Raw genomic sequence first — 20,821 nt, forward strand, 5'->3', positions numbered from 1 at the left:
TTATCCTGTGCGTGTATCTACTTGGCTATCTGTGTCAATCTTACTGTATCTGTGCATGTCTGTGTGTGGGCCTGCAGAGTTTGCTTTGGCCCACAGGCAGTGTGCGCAGCTGTCCTTGGTACAAGGTGTGTGTGCTAGTGGGCTTTGGGCAGATGGGTGAGAGCAGACCACAATAAAGAGATTGTTATTCAAAACAACCAAGAAAGGCCTTTAGACTATCATTGCATCCCATTTTCATGAAGGCTTCATAACAGAACCACACCCTTCTTCATCATCATTACTTAGAAGTAAGTGGCTGGGCAGGAAGAGGGGATTTAATAGCCTTGGTTTCTCTGCGATGTATAATGGTGGATGTGTCATTAGAGTCTGTTTTACTAGTTTAATAGTTTACTGGTTTTGGGTAGGGACCCAGAATGGGTCACTGAGTCACTGACCTACTTAGGTCCCCATATGACAAGTGCCATGTTTTCTGAGAAAGACATTCAACAGAGATTCTTTGACCCATATCACCCCAAAACAATCTACAAGACGTATGTGTCATAGATATTGTACATAGAAAACCCCACCACTCTAGCTGAGAGTGGGGGCGGAGCAGTGGGGGCGGAGCAGAACCAACAGGCAGGTTGCCTGTTGGTTGGTCGCCAATAATCTGCACACCTGACCTGAGGGATATATAGGCCTAACTAGGCAGCATACAAACATACCCTATTACCCTCACTGAGAGGTTCTTGCAGCACCACAACTCATATGTGCCTGCCCGTATACTGAATATTAATGTAAGTCTGCCTTCCCTATTTATGAAATCATAACACTGCCATTTTCCAACGCAAAGATGTGTGATAATCCAGCAGAGTTTATACTGAACCAGTGAAATGCAAGGGAGCCAGAGTTTGGGTCAGGATTTTTCCTTTCATCTTGGCATGGGGCCCCTGCCGATTGGAAAGACTGACAGGCTGCTGATGAAACAATTGCCAGAGTCCTGAAAAGCTGGGAGAATGATCTGGTCGGGCAGACAGACTGCATGACTCATACACTCACAAATCTCCCTTTTCTAACTACTACTCAGTCGATACACACGTTCTCTGAGTGAAACGCATTATGGAATGTATGGTGTAGGCTATGTATTTTGTATATTGTTAAAGGTTTATGTATTTTAGGTAACTCCTCACAACTTTAGTGCAGGGGAACTTTAGTTTAGTTTCTGTCGAACAACTTGTGCTCCTGTTTATATTGTTTACATTTTCTCTTTGTTGTGTGGGTTTTATTCCAGATAAACCAGTTGATGTCAGACTTCTCAGCCCATTCATCCCTTATTCTCTTTTCACCATTCAGTCCCAATAGTCTTTTTATGTTTCACTCTTTTCATTGATTTCTATTGTGAAGTCTGCAGCTGCAGCTCAAAGACAGAGAGAAAAGCATTCAGCTCACACAGCTATTGTGGCGTTGTACCACAGCAGATTAGACACTGTACTATACCTATTGATTATCCCATCATGCATTAGTTTGAAAAAAAGTTGTGTGAGTTGTTTACTTGTTGAGAACCAGTTTAAAACTAAGAAATAGTCTGTATTTGAATACTTTCCCCTAAAACAATCGGCCCATGGGGCTGCATAATAATATTTCCAGTGTAGGCCTATCTTTATTTTGGAAGCTATGAAGATATTGAAACTGGCAAGGATGAGTGATGCTGATGAATTTGTTGATGAATTGAATACACAGGACTACAATGGAAACAAGCCCCTAGGGATTTTTGTGTTATTCTTTAGCATCCTTTTGTATCGTACCACTGTATGCAAACTGTAAAAAATAAAATTAATTAAGTAGGCTATTCAATCAATCAATCCAAATGCCCAAATGCTTTAGTCTGATCTGACGGTTCTGACCTCGTCGACCCTGTTTTGAATAATATGACCCCCTGACTGTTTTGCATAATCACATCTTCATGTTTTTCATTGGATCGCGGCCGATCCTCATTTCCATCTTTTGACGACGCTTCTCCTTCAATTCCCGGCGCCACAATAGTCAGCTCACTCCCCCCTTGGAATCCTCATGTGCTGCTCTGCTAGTCTGCTGGACAGCACACACATTCAGCCCAGTGTTAGTAGTACCCTGCCGCCTGCTCCTGTCGCTCCTTGGAAAACGTTTATTGTTCGCCCCCCCCGCCCCCCCCCCTGAAATAATTTACGTCTCTCGCGACATATTTAGTGCATTTCTACCCAGCGCAGCATTGAAAGGGTGGGACTGTTTGTTTTCTGCCGCCACAGTGAAGCGTGCCTGGACGCCTTGAAGGTAAAGAAATACTTGTTTGTATACATTGTAGGATTGTAGCCACTATAGCCAGTAATATCAGCGTGTCGAAAAATATTCCCCACACTGGTGCTCCACTGAGGTTACATAGTAGCCACAGTAGGTGGCCTCTGTCTTCCTAATCCCTATTCTAGCGTTGTTGTAGATCGGCTATTTTCAACGTGCGACCCCCGTCGTACGATCAAGTAAATCAGGCTAAAAAATGCCGTCCTCGCTTTTTGGGTGGATGTATTTGATGTTTTTTATCATAGCATGCATGGCATTCAACGTTTGGACGGTTGCACAAACACACACTCGAGCTACAGCGTGTTGGGAACGGTCCACAATGATGACCATGCTTAATGTTTTATCAACTGTGTATTGACAGTCTCTACTTATTCCACCATCTTCACTCATTCCCGTATGGTGATGCCCCGGCCTGACGTCTATTGTTCAGACTGAGAGGCTGAAACTGGGCCTCATAACAACTACGCGTGTGGTAAACATGGGGTAATGTAGCGTAGTGTGATTGTGTCCTGGAGCCTGTGCCCTGTGCATTGCTCACTGTCATCCATGTCTGATATCTTGCCCAAATGCTCGCCTGCCAGTGCCAGGCTGCCAGCCTGAACCTTTTAAAAGAGATGGTCAAATCTTAAACGGACTCATTTTTACATTTTCTCGCCCGATTTTATATTGAGTAATTTAATTGACACTTCAGCGTCAGTTTTGGACATTGGCTATTTACATTTTTGCAAACCTTTTTTTATAAACAAACAAAATAAACATGCGCATAAAATGCAAACCGAAAATGTGCATTCAACGTGCTAAATGGCCCTGTGTCTGTTTTAACCAGTTTCCCAAGATTGTCATCTTCATAATATATTACACCTGTCACCTGACTTAAGTACACAGTGAATTTCACCCATGACAGAATGGCCATTTTGATTTTACTGATGGGAAAGGGACAAAAAATTCAGGAGTATCGGACTATACCGTGTCTGCCTTCACCTGTCTGGAGATCCTAGTGATACTGCCGTTTGTTTTGGCTCAAACTCTACATTACATAATACATTTTTGGGGGGAGGAAGAGCAAGGGTGTTGTGGTGGATGTGCTGAACGTTCTTGCTCCAAATGGACTCCCAGGCACCCACTGGGGACTGTTGCCCATCTGCCCCACACTGATACCACCATGGTGTGACTTGCTGTCGGGTCCCTCTGGCCTCATTGCTTTGTTTATATTTAGTGTAGCCTACACCTCAGTTTCCCTTTCCTCTTCCCAAGCCTGAAGCTCACCAGGGGACCAACTCAAAATAGTTGTTTGGCGGTTCCTGTAACCTTGGAATGCATGTTTCCCTCTCAGAAGCCATACACACAGCCGGGCGGCTACACTGCAGTTTCAGTGCAATGTTGGACCAGTTGCACTTGTTCTATCGATTCAGTTTATTGACTACACTTTTGCCACCACTTATCCTGTCTTCTTCATGCATTTCCGGTATGATGCCCTGGTGGTGCAGACAACCTTTTAGCCTTTCTGTTCTGAGAGGCTTAAACCGGGAAGAAAACAACTATGCTTGTGGTAAACCGGGGGTAATTTAGCGTGTGTGATTGTGTCCTGGAGCTTTTGCATTACTCACTGTCATGTCTGATTTGAACATTGTCGTATATGTATAAGCAAACTGAAGGGAGGAAACTTACAAAAGACATGCACACCCAAAGTTGGGCAGGTGATAAGTAGAGGTCTTCGTGGGTCCAATTTGACGGGCCCGTACCAAAATGGACCCGTGAAAATTGCACCCCACTGCTAAGTGGAAAAATAACAACTAACTAAAAGAACGCAAGCTTGCACACTGTGTGCTCCAGTTTTTGAGGGGGCTAGCCCCTCCTATATCCAGCTTTTGGTGTCTGTCCACAAACTTTGTCCTACACAAACATTAAATTAACATTAATTAAATGAATTGTCAATGTACGATGATATGAGCGCCCCTCACTTCAAACTTTTTTTTTATTGCACCTGACCGTGTCTGAGTGTTTCGTTTTTAGGTAAACAAACTAATTTTATACCGATTCAATGCTGTTTTTTGTTGCTACATATAACTTTATTATCATATCAAGACCAGTTTCTAGCTTGTGATTTCAGACATTTATATATTTTCTACATAACATCTCTACATAAAATACCAATGACTTCCCCACTGGGGAGCATGTACGAGGTGACACCGCTGCCAGGGTGTGAGTTGTCACTGAGGAAAGTGATCATCACTGGTAGTGGGAGGTAGCTATGTGTGAAAGACTCCCTCGCTTCAAGACCTCATTTACAGTTGTTTATATTTCCCTTTCCTCTTCCCAAGCCTGAGAAGGGGGTGATTTGTGATATACTGATTGGATCATTGGAAAGCAGAAGCTGCAATATTCCATGGGATGTTTTTAAAAAGGGTCTGGACTCCTATCCTGACTAGGACTAGGGCTGGTGTACTGCTATCCCCCCCCCCCCCCCCCCCCCTCTACCATTTCATTTTAATTATGGCAGGTACGCTATTCGTATGCGTCAACAGTACTACTAGTACGAACTGCTGTCCTGCTTCTATCTAATCTATTTTGAGTTGCATAGTCATGGAGTGTGAATTGACTTCACGGTCCTCCCTTTTTTGAGTCAGGAATGAGTGTGGTGGTGTGCAATGTGCAATGCAATTAGGTACACCGAAACATCCAGAATTATATTAATTAAACCCAGGACTGTACAAAATGGACACAAACTGGCAAACACTCAGGATTTTATTTGGCAATTTGCTTCAAGCCCAACTATGAAATGCAGATGGTTGACATTGCAACTTGACTGCCATGGGCTCCTCCAAATGTCATTCACTGACTTACTGTATGCGCCACGCCACCTGACACTCCCATGTGTGATAACACTAATGTGTTTAGTGTCTTCATCTAAGTGCCGAAGCTCAATACCTCACACGTCTTTTGATAAGTGGCTTAAACAAAGATTTTCTTTTGAGCAGTTGACTCAGGGTATTTTAAGTTTCAGTTAGAACCACCATTGGATGATGCATTGGGCGAACCGCTGATCTCTTGATTCCCAGATGGCCTCTCTACCCACTCTGCTTTGGTCACCTTATACACCCTTGTTATGAAATGCGAAGATGAAGAATAGGCTACTGTGGGATGCATCATGCATTCCCCATTTGTGTTGTGGATGCTCCAAGACCAGGTGTGTTTGACTTCTTTCATAATTCTGCTTTTGGTATCTTATTGTTTTGCATATCAAGCATAGTTCCCAAAGATGAATGACAGCAATTGCTGTAATACAAAGCTCACCAGTACACCATCATGGTTCTATTGGTTTACATTACAGGCTTTGTATTTCTAATGGCTCCACATCCGTTTTTCCCCCCTTCTCTTGTCCTTGTAATAAGCATGAGAGTAACAGCTGTAGGAGGATGATCATGGATGTTGGGTCAGGAGGTTCAAATCCATTTTCCTCACTGTGGTCCTGCATACAGTGCATAGTGAGTGGATGATGTACTTGACAATTATAGGCTTTGATCCTCTCCCACTGCCGGCCTGCCTATTATCTGTCCATCTACTACCATTAGATCATGCTGGTTGCCCGTGCTTGGGTTTGATCTAGTTATTAAAAATCACTCCCGTGTGAAGTGAGGGCCGCTCTTATTTTACAACATGGAGTAGATTAGGTTAACTATGATGATGTGAAACAAAGGTGATTAGGTGATGTAATGATGATGTAAAACAAACGGTGTCAAAACAAACTAATTAAATTATCTTTCTTGTTAATGGGATTTAGTGTTTGTTAGTGACTAAATAAACATTCATTTCTCTTCATTGTCAATGGCGTTTTTAAAACGAACATTAAACCTGTATATAGGAGGGGCTTGCGCCCCTCAAGAGTGAGCAGACATTTGGCATTTATTTTACGAGCATTGTGGAGGTTCTGGCTTGATCATATTATGGAAAAGAGACGGCAGATATTTGGGCAATTCTTTTGAGGGTTGTGGAGGTGGTTTTCATACCATAAAAGTTTTCAGTTCATTTAAAAAGTAGCATTCATTAAGTTTAGATATGTACGAAAGGAAAAGATGACGCAATGAAGTGCCATTGAAATATGTGCTCCATCAAGCGGGTGGTATTCAGGTATTACAGGTCTGTTTCAGTTGCATGTATAGTTTAAAACACATTTTAGTTATGAAACTGAGTTACTGTTTTTCCAGCCCCAAGAATGTAATACTATTTGTAGTAATATAGCTTAGAGATTGTATAGAAATCATCTGCAACTGCAAGAGTTAATATTTATTTTGTGTCCACATGGAGTTACCGGTAAGTCAAGTTGCATTTCAGACTGGACATCAGACTGGACAGAGTCACTTCTCTCAAGATGCTATGCTGTCAAAATCTGAAAATGGAAATGGCAACTCTTAAGTTCGCAATCAATGGAGAGAATTTCCATATGGCTGGAAATTGGCCACTTTTGTAGCCGGCACCCTTTTTGCAGTTCCACATGCTGGGAAACAGAATATCTGCTATTCCCCTGCTCTACCAAAGGCCAGTTTAAGTATTGCAGCACGTTTCATCATTTGGGTATTTTGTTGTGGTTCTTGACTGTCCAACATCCTAGCATTGGCAGTGTTGATTTTGGCCATGCGGCTATGGACTGGTTGAATGGTGCTGTAACTATCGTCACTGTGGTTTAGTGTCTGGCGGCATCCTTCCCATTAGGATAAAGGAGCTGTAGAAAGAGACTGCATTTTCAGGCTTTCTGTCTGCGTCTGGCATTCCAAGCACTGTAATTATTGAAAGAGTAGTTCAGCACTTTTTTCCCCCAATCTGTTTTCATCAGCTTATTCTTTGGTACGGCATTGAACTCCATCCCAAAGAGGTACTTCATCTCATCTTTATCTCATCACTCAAGGCTATTAGTTCTTTCTCCCCAAATAGAGGGTATGTGCATGAATAAAGTGAGTAGCAAAGTGAGTTTAATCTCGTTTAACGCAATTGGATAGGACTTTTCTGTTTGGATGTATGGGCTGTCAAGGCCAGAAAGTAGGCCACTTTCACTCAGTAGGCGTTCCTGTATAACTTCCGGGCATGATTGATTATTTCACACACATGGTATACCGTCTGTAGCCCTCAACATTTAGGCTACCATATTTGAAACTATATAATGGGATATTATTTTCAAGCTACCGAGGGTTAAATACAGTGAGTTGTAGTTTCCTGTGGATGTAAGGATGTATTTTGGGCTGGCTGGGCATATCCTGTTAAACGTTAGTCTACATGGTGAAATTCTCAACTAGAAATGTTTACTCGGAGAATGGCGATTGTAAAGATACAGGTCAGTTTTTGAGTCCATCTTTACACTCTGGAATTGAGTCAACACTGAGGATTTTAATGTGTGCTCTACCTCTCTTCCCATGAGGAAGACTATCCTGTGTGTTTGGTAATTGAGAGTGTTGTGCATTTGGCATGGTGTCAGACCGGTAGGTGAGATGAGGTGTGGGTTCAGTGGCCATCTGGCCTGATCTCACCCTGCTCACTCAGAGGCTTTCTGGTGGTAACTGATCCCACCCATAGGCTCACAGGATGACATCGACTCTCTGCCTGTCTTGTCTGACAAACCGGGAAGCTGCACACCGAGTCTAATAATCTAGCAAGACTCTCTAGACTGCCTCATCCAACCATCCTTCACAGAAAACCACATTTAGCTTGTGTTTATCAACATGAAAGCCTATTCTGGGGAGGTGAATATTCAACGCAAAAAAAAGAGATTGATTTCTGAATGAAAGTCAAACGTTCATGACAAGCTCCTCATACGCATTAAATCATTCATATTTCAGCACATTCTTTACATGCACCCTATGGACCACAGTGGAAATGGTGGAGCCATGGGTTGTCTAGTCTAAAAATAAAGCATTTCATGGAAACATGGGTTGTATTATGTGTGTCCAAACTAAGCTATTCATAGACTAAGACAAATTGCTGATTTTGTCCTTTATCTTCTGTGTTTCATTTTTGGGTTGGGGTCATTTTTGTCATCACTTTTATGTCCATCTTGAATGACATTTGGCATTTGTAGAATCGGCCGCTGGACCGAATGGGTTAAATGGGGCTTAAGTGGTTAATTCATAATGTATTTTTATTTGTAAGGATTGATCCTGGGGGAGAGACTAGACTAGCTGAAAACGCTTAGGACCCCCTGATCTATTTTCTCCATCTCTCCTCAGGCTGCCTAAAGTGTCCATGGTTAGTGGAGTGTTTTTGGGCAAAGCCACTAGTGTCTGTCAGCTGCTCCTCTCCCCAGCTAATCCCCCTGCCGACCCGCCCTCCCTCCCTCTTACCCTCTTTCATGTCTTCCCTTGGGGGTTGCATGGTGTGCGCTGTGTAGACAAAGGGGCAATGCCCCACCCCAGCCAATAGCTACTCTATAGACGGTGCACGCACACAAACACATGCAGAACATTCTGGTAGGTTTTATTTTAGTGAAAATTACAAAGCACAAATCCTCAGTGTTCATTTCACTCTGGACCCAATGTGGAATTTACTGTGTATCCTTAAAAAATACCTACTATTGAATTATATTCTAATGGCATTCCTACATTTTATGATGAATTGTATTGCATCACCCTGGTCCCTGCCCTCTTTAGCCACCTAATTGGACTAGGCCTCAGGTGCTTCTTGTTGGAAGCTTAGCCAATGTTAAGCAGATTTTGTAATCCTACTTCCTGCTGAATTTTGAGATGACTCCCACGCAATACGATCTGCGCATGATTGCCTTGCCATTCCTCTAGTCTAAAGTCCGGTTTGTTATTTTAACTAACTTGTACTTAGCACCTGCTCATCTTAACTTGTATTTAGCACCTGCTCCTCGCAGCATTATTGAGTGATACTGGTTTAGCCTCACTTAGCACATGCTCAGTGTCTCGGATGGAATTGATTGGAATTAGCTGCCAGTCCAACTCAATCCTCCCTAATGAATATTCAGTAGTTTTGCATTGCTATAGCATATATTATGGACTCTGATCCTATGGTCGGAATCGGAGAGAGCATTGAAATGCAGCTAGTTGACTGCTTTCTCCTGAAATCTCCATATTGGTCAGTCTGTGTGCATTCCCTCACGTTTATATACAAGCTCACAATGTGTCGCATTGTGAGCTTGTAGGATTGCTATTTAGTATTTTCAAAAGATTTTTATAAGCTTTGAAAACTGAGTACTTTTACTTTTGGTACTTTAAGTACATTTTGATGCAAATACTTCTGTACTTCTATATTGCAGTATTAATACTTTTACTTAAGTAAAATCTGTACTTTCTCTACCACTGGTAGTAGATGAATGTACGGTAACATGTGTTAACATTTAATGCATAGCCAGGATTTTGCTAGGGTTTGTGTAGTCTTGTTATCCTAGACAGAGTTATAGGCTATAGATGCCAGTCAGCAAGATCGCTGAGGATTAGTGTGAGAGCGGTGTTCTTTGGAGATAAACGTGCCGTGCTTGGCTGTGTGTCTCAGTCTTCCGTGATTAATTCACCACAGAAAGAACAGATGCCCCTCCCACACACACACACACACACACACACACACACACACACACACAGACACATACAATCCTCCATGAGGAAAGCAGTGGATATTAGGGCTGTTAACATTCCTCAGAAATTACACTTTAATATTGGTCTTAAAAATTGGCCCAAATATCGAAAAAACTCCCCATAGAAGATGACTTGTTGTAAAAACATGATGCCAGCGGAAGAGGGACAGTGCATATTCAATACAAAATGTATTTAGTTTTTTCTGATTCACTCAAAAATAAAAATAATAAAAAAATATAATCTTTTAAAATCTTTTTTTTATATTCAAATATAAATTTGTTCCCATAATCAAGATTTTACTAGTAGTATGCATTCTGTATTCTTCATTTTCTGCATGGCAGGGCAAGCATGGGACATTGGGGAGGCACATCAGAGTTATGCGTTGTTTGGCCTGTCCCATTAATTAATTAATGCATAATATTCATAGCCATATGAATATATAATGTGATCAGTCCCCTGCCCTCACCACTACTGTAAGTCACTGGTACCTGGCGAAGAACACGATTACAAAAGTGCAAAAGGTTACTTTTCAGGAAATTGAAAACAAAAAACAAATTCTAAATATAGTTATTACCACATGCTTTTCATTGATTACATATTTATAAAGCGGTATAATGAAGTATGACTATATGAAGCATAGAATAGAACATATATTTATTTATGAAGAGATGCACTGTTTCTGCCCGACAGCGACTATATCTAGTAGTGTATGTTTTATTTTTGTTTTCAGACATGCGTGTCTGAGAGAGTGCCATCTTCTCCCCACCTCATCCTCACGGCTCACGGCATCCTTGTTTTGTTTCTGCCAGTCACACTCTTGTTAAAGACAGAGGTACTCACGGAGGCTTGTTGTTAGGACTGGAAGCAGAGTTCTATGGGGGCTTGTTGTTTGGCATGCTGAGGAATGTGTCCGCTACAATTTCAGGCTGTGTTGTGATGTAAACACTAATCCAGTCATGTCAAATCATCAAACTGGGGACTGTAGATTTTTTACTCTGTAATACAATCGATATCAAGGTTTGCTCAACCTTTTTTAACGTGGTATGGAAACAAAAACATGCCACACATTTTGGCAGTGCCATGACTGCCATCCAGATGCCTAGACCACCAGTAATTCTGCGTTGCATGGCTACTGATGGTTGACGACGTGCATCATTCAGATGGTGTTTATACGTCATCATTGATCTCTGGCACAACCTGCCAAACCTCCTGACAATTTTTGCTAGTCTTTTAACCACTTGCGTAAGCCCTACACCTGCAGTATACTTATAGCTGATGCATGCATGACATGCCCAAAATAGAGATGCCAGTGTTAATATTAAAACAAATTTATTTTAGACTGTACTAGGCTATTATGTGTTTGCCTTTCTGCAGAAGCAGAACTGAACTTGGTCATGAGAGAAAGATGCTATTAAGCAGGGTGCTTTTACTGCTTTATAGAGTTTGTGTATTAAGTACTACTAGGTTTTATGTGCACTTGGCTGAGCCTCTCCATTTGGCAAGGTGTGCGCACGTAGCTTCCACTTTGTGTGTGTGTGTGTGTGTGTGTGTGGGGGGGGGGGGGGGGAACCATTCAGCTGCGATGCAGTAGAAGGGACAACACTACCTTGTATGGTCAGATGGAAGAACAGGCTGTCACACAGCGCCCGTCCATCCTGTCATACTCCCAACTTATTTGCTTTAGCCTAGCACCATACTTATGGTCTCGGGAATCTTGCTGGCCTAAGTATGAGACTGAACAGACATCTTTGAACGTAACAACAACAAATGTTACATTTTGTAATTTGAAAAATAAGTGTCCTTTTAAAAAAAACTGAACCGTCATACATTTGTTTAGCACGGACAAGACATGTGGTTGAAACCAGACCTGTGGTTGAACCAGTTATATTTAAGTGTATCCTGGGCATTTTAATATAATTTTAAACACTGTTCCTTCCCTTTCCACGCAAGAGTGGAGATTATAGACATAGATCTTTGTGCAATATTATATGCCCCACTTCTTCAGGAGCACCTTGACTGGTTTAAGACCTTCCTCCTTTTATATAAACTTTACTGGCCTAGGCTGCTTTCCTTGCCTTGCGGTATAAACCAACTACTCTTTCCCCAGGCTCCCCCTCGTTTCATTCCAACTCTCCCGTCTATCGTTCTGCCATGCTCAATTGCATGCACACACTCGCACACAGACATGCACGCTCACAATGAATACGGCCTGTGTTTCTTCGCGTGTGTCCCCCTCTCTCTCCCTCAGCTGGACATGAGAGTAAGTTAATGAACAGACAGACTGAGGGTGTTCCATGTATCCAGCGCTGTTGCAGCACAGTCTACCAGCACTAGCCTGTGTCAGGGTCAGCAGAGCCATCAGTATCATTGTGGCCATATTTTGCAAGAGAAATGAGCAACCAAGTCTATAAAAACAAGCCCAAAATAAGCAACTAACACATTAGCACTTTAACCCTATATAAATCGGCTATTTTGAAAATAGCCGAATCTACAAGCTCTCAATGTGTGGCATCGTGAGGTGTTGTCGGCTTGAAAGTGAACATTTTGAAACTGTGTCTGTGACGTGTGTGTGTGTGTGAGACACATACTTTCATAACTTGGAGTCTTGGACACATAGGCCCTCACATAATGCTTCATGTCATGCACCCACACCTTCAGAGTCCATAGGTCTCTCACACTGACACATTCCCTCTGCACTCTGGCTCTCTCTCACACACACACACACACACACACACACACACACACACACACACACACACACACACACACGGTGGTGCAGCTGTCTCTGTGCAGCCCCGAGGAGCCAGAGAGGAAAGGCAGTGGAGCTGGAATGTGGATGGGTCAGATCTACTCACTCAGGCTCCGGTGCTCTGGGCGTTTGATTCCATTCATCAGCTTTACCACAGATGGAGCATTGAAATGACTAGAGGCCTAATTTATGCTTCTGAAAAAAAGTGAAATGCTTTTTTCCCCTCCCCCTCCATTGACAAGACGATATGGTGCATGTCACTTTTTTTAAAACAAATTAACTCACAGTAGCCATGTTTAACCTAGTGACTGATGAGCATGATTGACTGATTAATGTATTATTATCATCTACTTGGTCCCAAGCGCATCTCAAAAGCGACTGGGTAGATTGTCATGGAATTGCATCTTCATGCTCCCTGGAGGATGACCTACTGATTTTAGTGACCCCATGATCTTTCTTCTAGCACCTAGTTCAGTGAACGGCTCTTTCAAATGGATATGAAACTAGAGGACAATATCTGACTCCAAGTCTTAATATGAATTACTTGGGGAGTACAAATGCAGTGCTACAAGTTTAAATGCCAATGTGGTCAGTCTGCTAACCGTGTGCGGATAGGACAATATTGTTGGTCTAGCATCACAGAAAAGTGAAACCAAGAGTCACTTGTCCAACGGACAAGCACAAATTTAATACACTTGCCCGGAAAGATTTATTACTTGTCTCGCACAACAGGACAAACAGGACATTTTTAACCTGACTAATAAGAGTACAGGGCTCTAAAGGACAGTCGGTTCAAACCATGTTTGTCTAGTTGGTTGTAAGGAGCAGCATAGACTGTAGTGGGTCTTTAATTTAGACATTAGCCTTGTTAACCATGGCATTTGAACAGCAGTCCTGGGTGAATGCACAGACAACATTTAAGCCAAAGCCAGCATCAGTATTCAAACCACCACCCAAGCCTGTATTCCCTCAATGTGCACAAAACAAGGCCCCTGCCTTTGAATTAAATCCCTCTCCAGTCATATTACAAAGGGTATTAGAAGTGACCCATTTGCCTCACCCCACCGACGATGGCTGGATGTGTAGTGGCAGTGCGACACTGATGGGCCAAGACAGATGTAATTAAACTGCTTGAAAGAGGGAATGACGGGATGCAGAAGGCTACATTTCTTCAGCTGAGAAAGTGTATTGGAAATACCCAGCAGCCTAGTTCAGTAGTCAGTTCATTCTAGACTCACACTCTTCCATAACAGGCTTTGGCTCTACTGGCTAGTGTGCACACACAGCCATTGTCTCCTCTCCCAACTTTTTCAGGCCACATTATAGCAGTGAGGGTCTGCAAAAAATGCTTGCTTTACTTAGTAGAGGATATTCAGAACTTATCCAGAACCAGTCCTAGTGGACTGGCCACTTGACATACAGGGCCACGACCCTGTATTCTCCAAAATATATTGGAGAACCAATTGAAGTCTCCCCCGACCCAGTCTTTGGGAAACGATGAGCTAAATGACTTACTTCACGTACTTTATGTGAGGACGAAGGAGGAAGTACTCTGACTGTATAATATGCATGGAATGCACTAGATTAGAACATAAAAATGTACACTGTTTGAGGAGAGGTTGAGTAGGAAGAGATCCGTCGCTACACTGCATTATGAGCATGTGACAACAACTGGGAACTTGACGTGATCTTCATTGGTACTTTTGTTAAATGGTATGCAAGCAGAAAATAATACAGTTCTCAAAGCTTTGCTGAAGGAATTTATTAGCATCGAGGTTAACGGGAATGCACAGAAAAGATGTTAGACGGAATTAACTAGGACAGTACACCGATTCTTACATCAGACTTTAGAAGGTCATTAGATTATGCCATATATTGAATGCAGTCTGTATTGCTCTCTTGCTCTTGAAGGTGTGCGTGCACCGTGCAGACAATAATTGCGGTATAATCGGGACCATGTTGTCTGCATGGTACTAGGTTGGTGGGGGGGAAAAATCGATTCACATTTTTTGTTTCATCTTAGAAATACTGACGATGTATATGATGCAACCTTTTACGGTATATTGTTTATAATTGTTTTAAAATGTTCTAGTATTGGCCTGGGCCATGGCTCAGTGGTCCAGGCACCTTGGCTGGTAATCCAGTCTGGCAGTGTGCCGCGGGTTCGACTCCTGATCCCGACGGCCTTTACTGCATGTCTTCCCACCCCCCTCCCCCCCATCTCTCTCCCCATTTCCTGTCAGCCTACTGTCAGTCCCATGAAAAAAATATAAAATAAAGGTGAAAGCCAAAAAGAAAAATAATCTAGTACAAAAAAGCAAAATAACTTTCATCAAATTGCAATAATCCCAGAATCTCAATATAATTAAGAATTGCAACACAAATCGAATGATCATACTAGACATCGAGGTACGTGAATTGTCCCAGACCATGTTTGGTGTATTATCTCGTGGTCAAAAAACCCTGGCTTGGATTTATTCAAAAAGATAGTACTACTGTAATGGCTTTATTCAAAAAGATGGTACTACTGTAATGGACCATATTGGATATTATTGGTTGCGCACCGAAAAAAGTGTACTACAAACTTAAATTCTTTGACAATTTGGTCTGCAACACCTTGAAGTGTCTCCAATTTTTTTCTAGCAGATGTGTAATTGTCTCTTGGCGTTATGCATATTATGCTTGCTTTGCAGTCCAGTTCTTCAACTCTTGCAGTACATTCTCCATTTGACTCACTGTAATAATGTCATAAAGCATTTGTGTGCAAACGAATGGGGTTTAGCTACATGCTGAGCCATCCATGTCTCCCTGTGCTGTTTGACATACTGTCCAGTTGGCAGCTGGTTGGTGATAATGCCTGTGCTTGACTGCTTGCATCTTGCCATAATGCAAAGGTCATCTTCTGAGGAATGTGATTCATGGTGAACTCGGCTAATCCCAGGGCATTAGTACAGTAGCCAGCCTGGCAGAGCTATGTCATGTAACTGACATTGTCACACATTTGAGCTGTCATCCCTTTGCCATGTGTCTTTGGCACATTTGTTCACACCCCGAATGCCCGGGGGTATTTGTAACCATTAAATCAGTGTGCCCAGCGATTTTCAGCTACGGAGCCCTTTTCAAGGTGCACAAGGCGCCATCTTGTAGCTTGTAGCTAGATGTAGCCAAAACGATCGCCAGGCCTGAAAATGAAGGCCCGGCCCTATCTGGGCCCTCATCAAACCCTGTACACTCAAGACACTGCCCCCGCTGCCACCCTTAGATATCCATATATGGAGCTGACCTGTTCTGACATTCCATATGTTGATCTGACCTCATCATACCCTGTACACATTTGACCCTACCTACCGCAGATGGCAAAAGTAGGTGCTTTTGCCATCATCCAGGTAGTTAATCAAAATTATGCTAAAAGCTTCCAAGTCACTCTGTATTCTGGAATCCGGTAGAGGTGATGAATGGCAAATTTGTAATGGTAGCAACTAAGGAGACCAACTGTGGAAGGTTGCCAAGCCCCAACCGTGCATGTACAAGACTGATTATAACAGTTTTTAGCGTAATCCTCTCCACTCTTGATTTACTGGTTCTTCGACTGACATTGTCCTATATACTTTTGATTGAATAGGTCACTGACAAGTTGGTCCGGTAGACTAGAACAGACATTCCTATTTATTAACCCATTTTGAGCGGGAACCCCTTTTGGTGGTTACATACATTATGTTATAATTTAGCTATTGAAAGATAGCAGATCTACAAGCTCATAGCGCGCCACCGAGTGGCGCGCTATGAACTTGTAGGTCTGCTATTTTTGAAAAATCGTTAAAATGTGCCTCAAATCTTTCCGACAATTGTCATGATTTAGAATAAATGGGTTAATGCTGTCCGTTTAAATGCTCTCCTCTGGATCTCCCTCTCGGGCAGGAAATTAGAACCGCAGAGAGGCGAGGAGTAGACAAACTAAACTGCAGGAGGGAGAGGAAATGGAAATAAGGGGGAAAACCCAGAGCATAATGTCTAGTACTGCTCTCATCCCTAACTGAAACTCAGGGGCAGGATTCAGTTGTTCGTTGTCGGAGATTAGGGGGCCAGGGGCTTTCAGTGAGTCGATGTTTAGTTCCTATATTTTTGGGGTTGTTGTTGAGCTGTGTATTCGACTGTTGTCGGGACCAAACTCGCCAAACGAGTTCATCCAGAACTAGCAACAAGTGGCCTGTTTGTTCGTTGATGAAGACTGGCATGATGTTCTGTTGGCCCCAGGTACATGGGGGGCCGACACAATGAGTCCATACAGAGATTTCATTTAGCAAACAGAAATATGAGCTGGGAAAGTAGCTATGTTTAGGGATTTGGGAACCAAGTGTGCAAAGCTGTGGTATCTTGGATGTTAATGTGTAACTAGCGAGGCCCAGCTGAGGTGCCTGGCCTGTGGATATAGTTTACCATAAATTCTTTGATTGAATGCTTTATTAGGTAGAAATGTAAACACTAACAGTACAGATTACAGTCAAACACTTCTTAAAGGATAGCATATCATATCACCGAAAAAGGAGGTTGTGGTCACATCTCATTTGTAACCTTTTACGGTAGATCTGCACTGCTTTTAACCTTTTTGTGGACATTGAAAAAACCTTTTGTTCAACAGTCTGCAGAAGCACCAATTAATAATTAGTTTTGCTTTACAGTGTGGAGAGCTTGACAAATATAACTCTTGTATGTAGGAAATGGGTCTCAATGGAAGCTGAGTCATGTCATTCATCGTCTGCGTTAGAATGTCATGCAGAAATGATGGTCATGATCTTAATTGCCTGTGTTGTGAGAACATTCCTATTTATTATATGGTATGGTTATTCTCACTTGTGCCGGAATTGACACATTTAATTGAAATTTGTCACAGTTCTCAGTCCATAGTCTTACATTTTTTATTTTTTTCCATAGATTTCTTCCCTCTGAATTGAGATCTTATCCTACCTCTCTTCCCTCTTGGTCCTTTCCCAAACGAGCCTGTTGGTCCCCACAACACCCATCTGTGTAGCTATTTACTGGAACAAGACCTTGGGAGAGGAGGAGGGTGGAACCAAGTGACTGTAGGGGGTTGGCAGAGGGTGTGTGTGTGTGTGTGTGGGGGGGGGGGGGGGGGGGGGGTGGCAGCAGCAGGCAGCTGCGGTTGGTGTCAAGAGAGTGGGATAGTTGAAGGTATGGGGGTGAGGTATGATGGATGGAACAGGCAGTTGATGATCAGCCAAAGATGGGAGACTTTAGCGTTCCTTATTTTATTTGTCTGACTCTAGTCATATAACAACAAAGTATATTATTATTATTATTTGGTTTTACCACTGAGTGAGAGAGACTTGACTGAGGTCAGTGGGGTCGACCAACGCTACTTACTTGGACCCCTCCCCCCCTTTGTCTTCATCCAAACTGATGTGTAAGCTGTCATTGTCCCCTATTAGTTCAAGCGTGTCCGCTGGCATTGTCTTTTTGATGGCGTTCATCATCACGGCGGTCGCTCATAAATGGGACATGATGGTGTGGGTTTTCAAATCCCTTTCAGCCGTCCAAACCACAGCGTTCCCCTCTCCCAAATGCTGGAAGGCATTTTTAAAGCGCACACACACACACACACACACACACGCCACATTCTCCATAGTCATCAGTCTCTTTCCCGGACTATAAAATGTGCAGCAGACTTTATGCACCAGTGCACCTCTGTTGTGGTTTGTTAAACTATTCGTTCATTTTGTTTGTTGAATTCCCACAAGTTGGTCTTGTTATCATAGTTGTGCTACATTGATGAACCAGAGAGCGTTCAAGACTCGGGTTGAGCACAGCAGATGTGTTTGCGTCTATGAGTGCACTCTTCCTGTTTTTCAAATTCCCCCCAAATTCCTTGGAGGCCCCTTTGCTTAAAATTACGCTTCCCTTGGCTTACACTGACTGACTGTCATGTGACTTATTTTGAAATGTGCACGTTGTTAAAGGCTTATTTTTCTATATATATATATATATATATATATATATATATAATGTAGAGTTAATTTTTTTTTCATCCATCCAATGTTCTTTTTCTCTTCTGCAGGACACTGAGGTTCATACAGGGTGTGGTCTGGGTGTGTACCAGTGAGACAGCCACAGACTAGGTGATGAAACCAGATGGTGCGAGTGCTCCTGATGAAGAAAACATGGAGCCCACTGAAGTTCTAGCAGGAGAACAGCCCTCGTCTCTTCCTGGGGCACAGGAAGAAGTGACCAGACAAACCACAGATGCACCTGAGGAGTTGGCAGTGCCCCCGGTTGCACAGGAGATCAACAGCAAGCCTGCAGCTGTAGACTCAAGAGGCAAGACGAAAGCGCTCTCAACTAAGGCCACATCTGGCGCAACGAAGACTGGAGCTTCTGGAGTAAATTCACGACCGGGAGCTGCCTCAAGTCGTACAGGAAATAAAGTTTCCACAAATAATTCCCCGGCAAAGAAAACTACCACTGTCAGGACCCAGTGGTGGCTGACAGAGGTGGCTGACAAAAAGCCTGCTGGAACTGCCAGGACCACCTCTGCTGCTGCTTCTGCCACTGTAGCCAATAACACCAGGCAGGCAAATGGCACCACAAAGAAGAAAGTGCCAACTGGCCCATCAACTGGCGCTAGACCACCCGGCCCATTAAATGGAGCTAGACCACCCGGCCCATTAAATGGAGCTAGACCCGCCGGCCCATTAAACGGAGATAGACCCGCCAGCGCTTTAATTGGAACTAGACTAGGGCATAGCGGCATAACTTTCAATGGAGCTAGACCCAAAACTGCAGGTTGGTCTACTCTAAAACATTATTATCTTAACTTGTAGTAACTGAGTTGCGAAAAATGTTTAATTATTTTGTCTGTTTTAGTTCAGATAGAAATGCCTGCTTATGTGGTTCAAATATTGGATGCCAATTTAAAATGGTCTTTTGAACAGACTTATTCAGTTTTGGTACTATGCTTAACATCCATTGTAATTTGTTAATATAGAATCATTCCTCCATGCAATGACAATTTCTTGCTTTCCACTCTTCCAGCTCCTGCTAGCACCACTGTTCCAAAACTCAGCACTTCAACCGTACCCAAAGCTGAGAAGGCAACTGGTCTCAAGACAAACAGGTATGCCTGCCAGCCCATTGCACCATCAAATAATTCATATTGGGATGGAAAACGCCTCAATTCATATTCCGTCTCTTACACAATTTATTTCCCCTCTGAGGTCTTGCCTCTGAGGTCATTTATGTCTTCCCTTAGTTAGTAGACATGAATGGCTTGGTTTATCACGACACCCTGGAAGAGATAAAGCAAAGAAATGTGTCCATTGTGGCATTACTGCCATTATTGGGTTGGGTTTCGCTTCAAGGGTTGAGTCATGCTTGCAGAAATAACCTGAGACAGAGGCCCTTAACAGTCCCAGTGATACTGAAGAACCAAGGCTTTGTACCAAGAAGGCCCTCTGGCCCATAGACTCAGACACTAGTCATCGCCCCCAGGGCAGATTGCTATTGACGGCTTAAAACGGTAAAGATTGTGATGTTTCTTTGATAGTACTGCCATGTTACGGCATAGCTCTGCTGGAGTCATCTATAAGATGGTCTGTGTGTCTGGTGGTGGGGGTCCCCCAGTTCAGATATAATCTTTGGGATGTTGTGGTCAGAAAAGGTTGAGAGCCACTGTCGTAGACTACTGATGTTGTGTTGTGTACATGCATTTCTGACATCCACATAGGAGCCACACTGGGTTTTTATCATTTTAGAATAGCTCCACATAGATGTGGAGCTGTATAATAGAGCAGTATAATAGTCATCAACAACAATTGGCATAATCATGCAAAATATGTCATGCTAATGTTTTGCAATAACATTTTTACTTTTGCTTTAATCTGGTGGTGTCTTCTCTAGATCACTAGAGTAAATGGAGTTACGCCAGAGTCAGATCCATTAGAGCAGATCGGACAGCTTTTCACAGGATGCACTATTCTGCTTCGAGATGCCTGATTTGATTCTGGGTCCACCTCACTTCCTCTATAATGCTCTCTTATTAAATAAACAACAAAATGGCCCTCTGACACAGCACAGGGGTGTTATGTACTACTTTCCTGGCCATAAGTGAAAGTCTCCCAGATGCCTTTTCCATGTTTCAGCTATTTTTTATTCTCACACACACACA

The 20,821-nt window shown here is 42.8% G+C and overlaps 1 protein-coding gene across 1 annotated transcript in view; it reads left to right on the forward strand.

The window, feature by feature from the left end:
• The first annotated feature begins 2,110 nt into the window (after positions 1-2,110).
• The window catches only part of prr36a (proline rich 36a), a 37,992-nt gene continuing 19,281 nt past the window's right edge, over positions 2,111-20,821 (forward strand). Inside the window, exons 1-3 of the mRNA XM_080759805.1 lie at positions 2,111-2,289; positions 18,716-19,440; positions 19,690-19,771. Coding sequence (XP_080615931.1) covers positions 18,780-19,440; positions 19,690-19,771 — 743 coding nt within the window. The 5' untranslated portion in view covers positions 2,111-2,289; positions 18,716-18,779. The remainder of the gene's footprint in view (positions 2,290-18,715; positions 19,441-19,689; positions 19,772-20,821) is intronic.

This window comes from Protomyctophum bolini (genome assembly GCF_963924005.1).
Source record: "Protomyctophum bolini genome assembly, chromosome: 3".
Classification (NCBI taxonomy): domain Eukaryota; kingdom Metazoa; phylum Chordata; class Actinopteri; order Myctophiformes; family Myctophidae; genus Protomyctophum; species Protomyctophum bolini.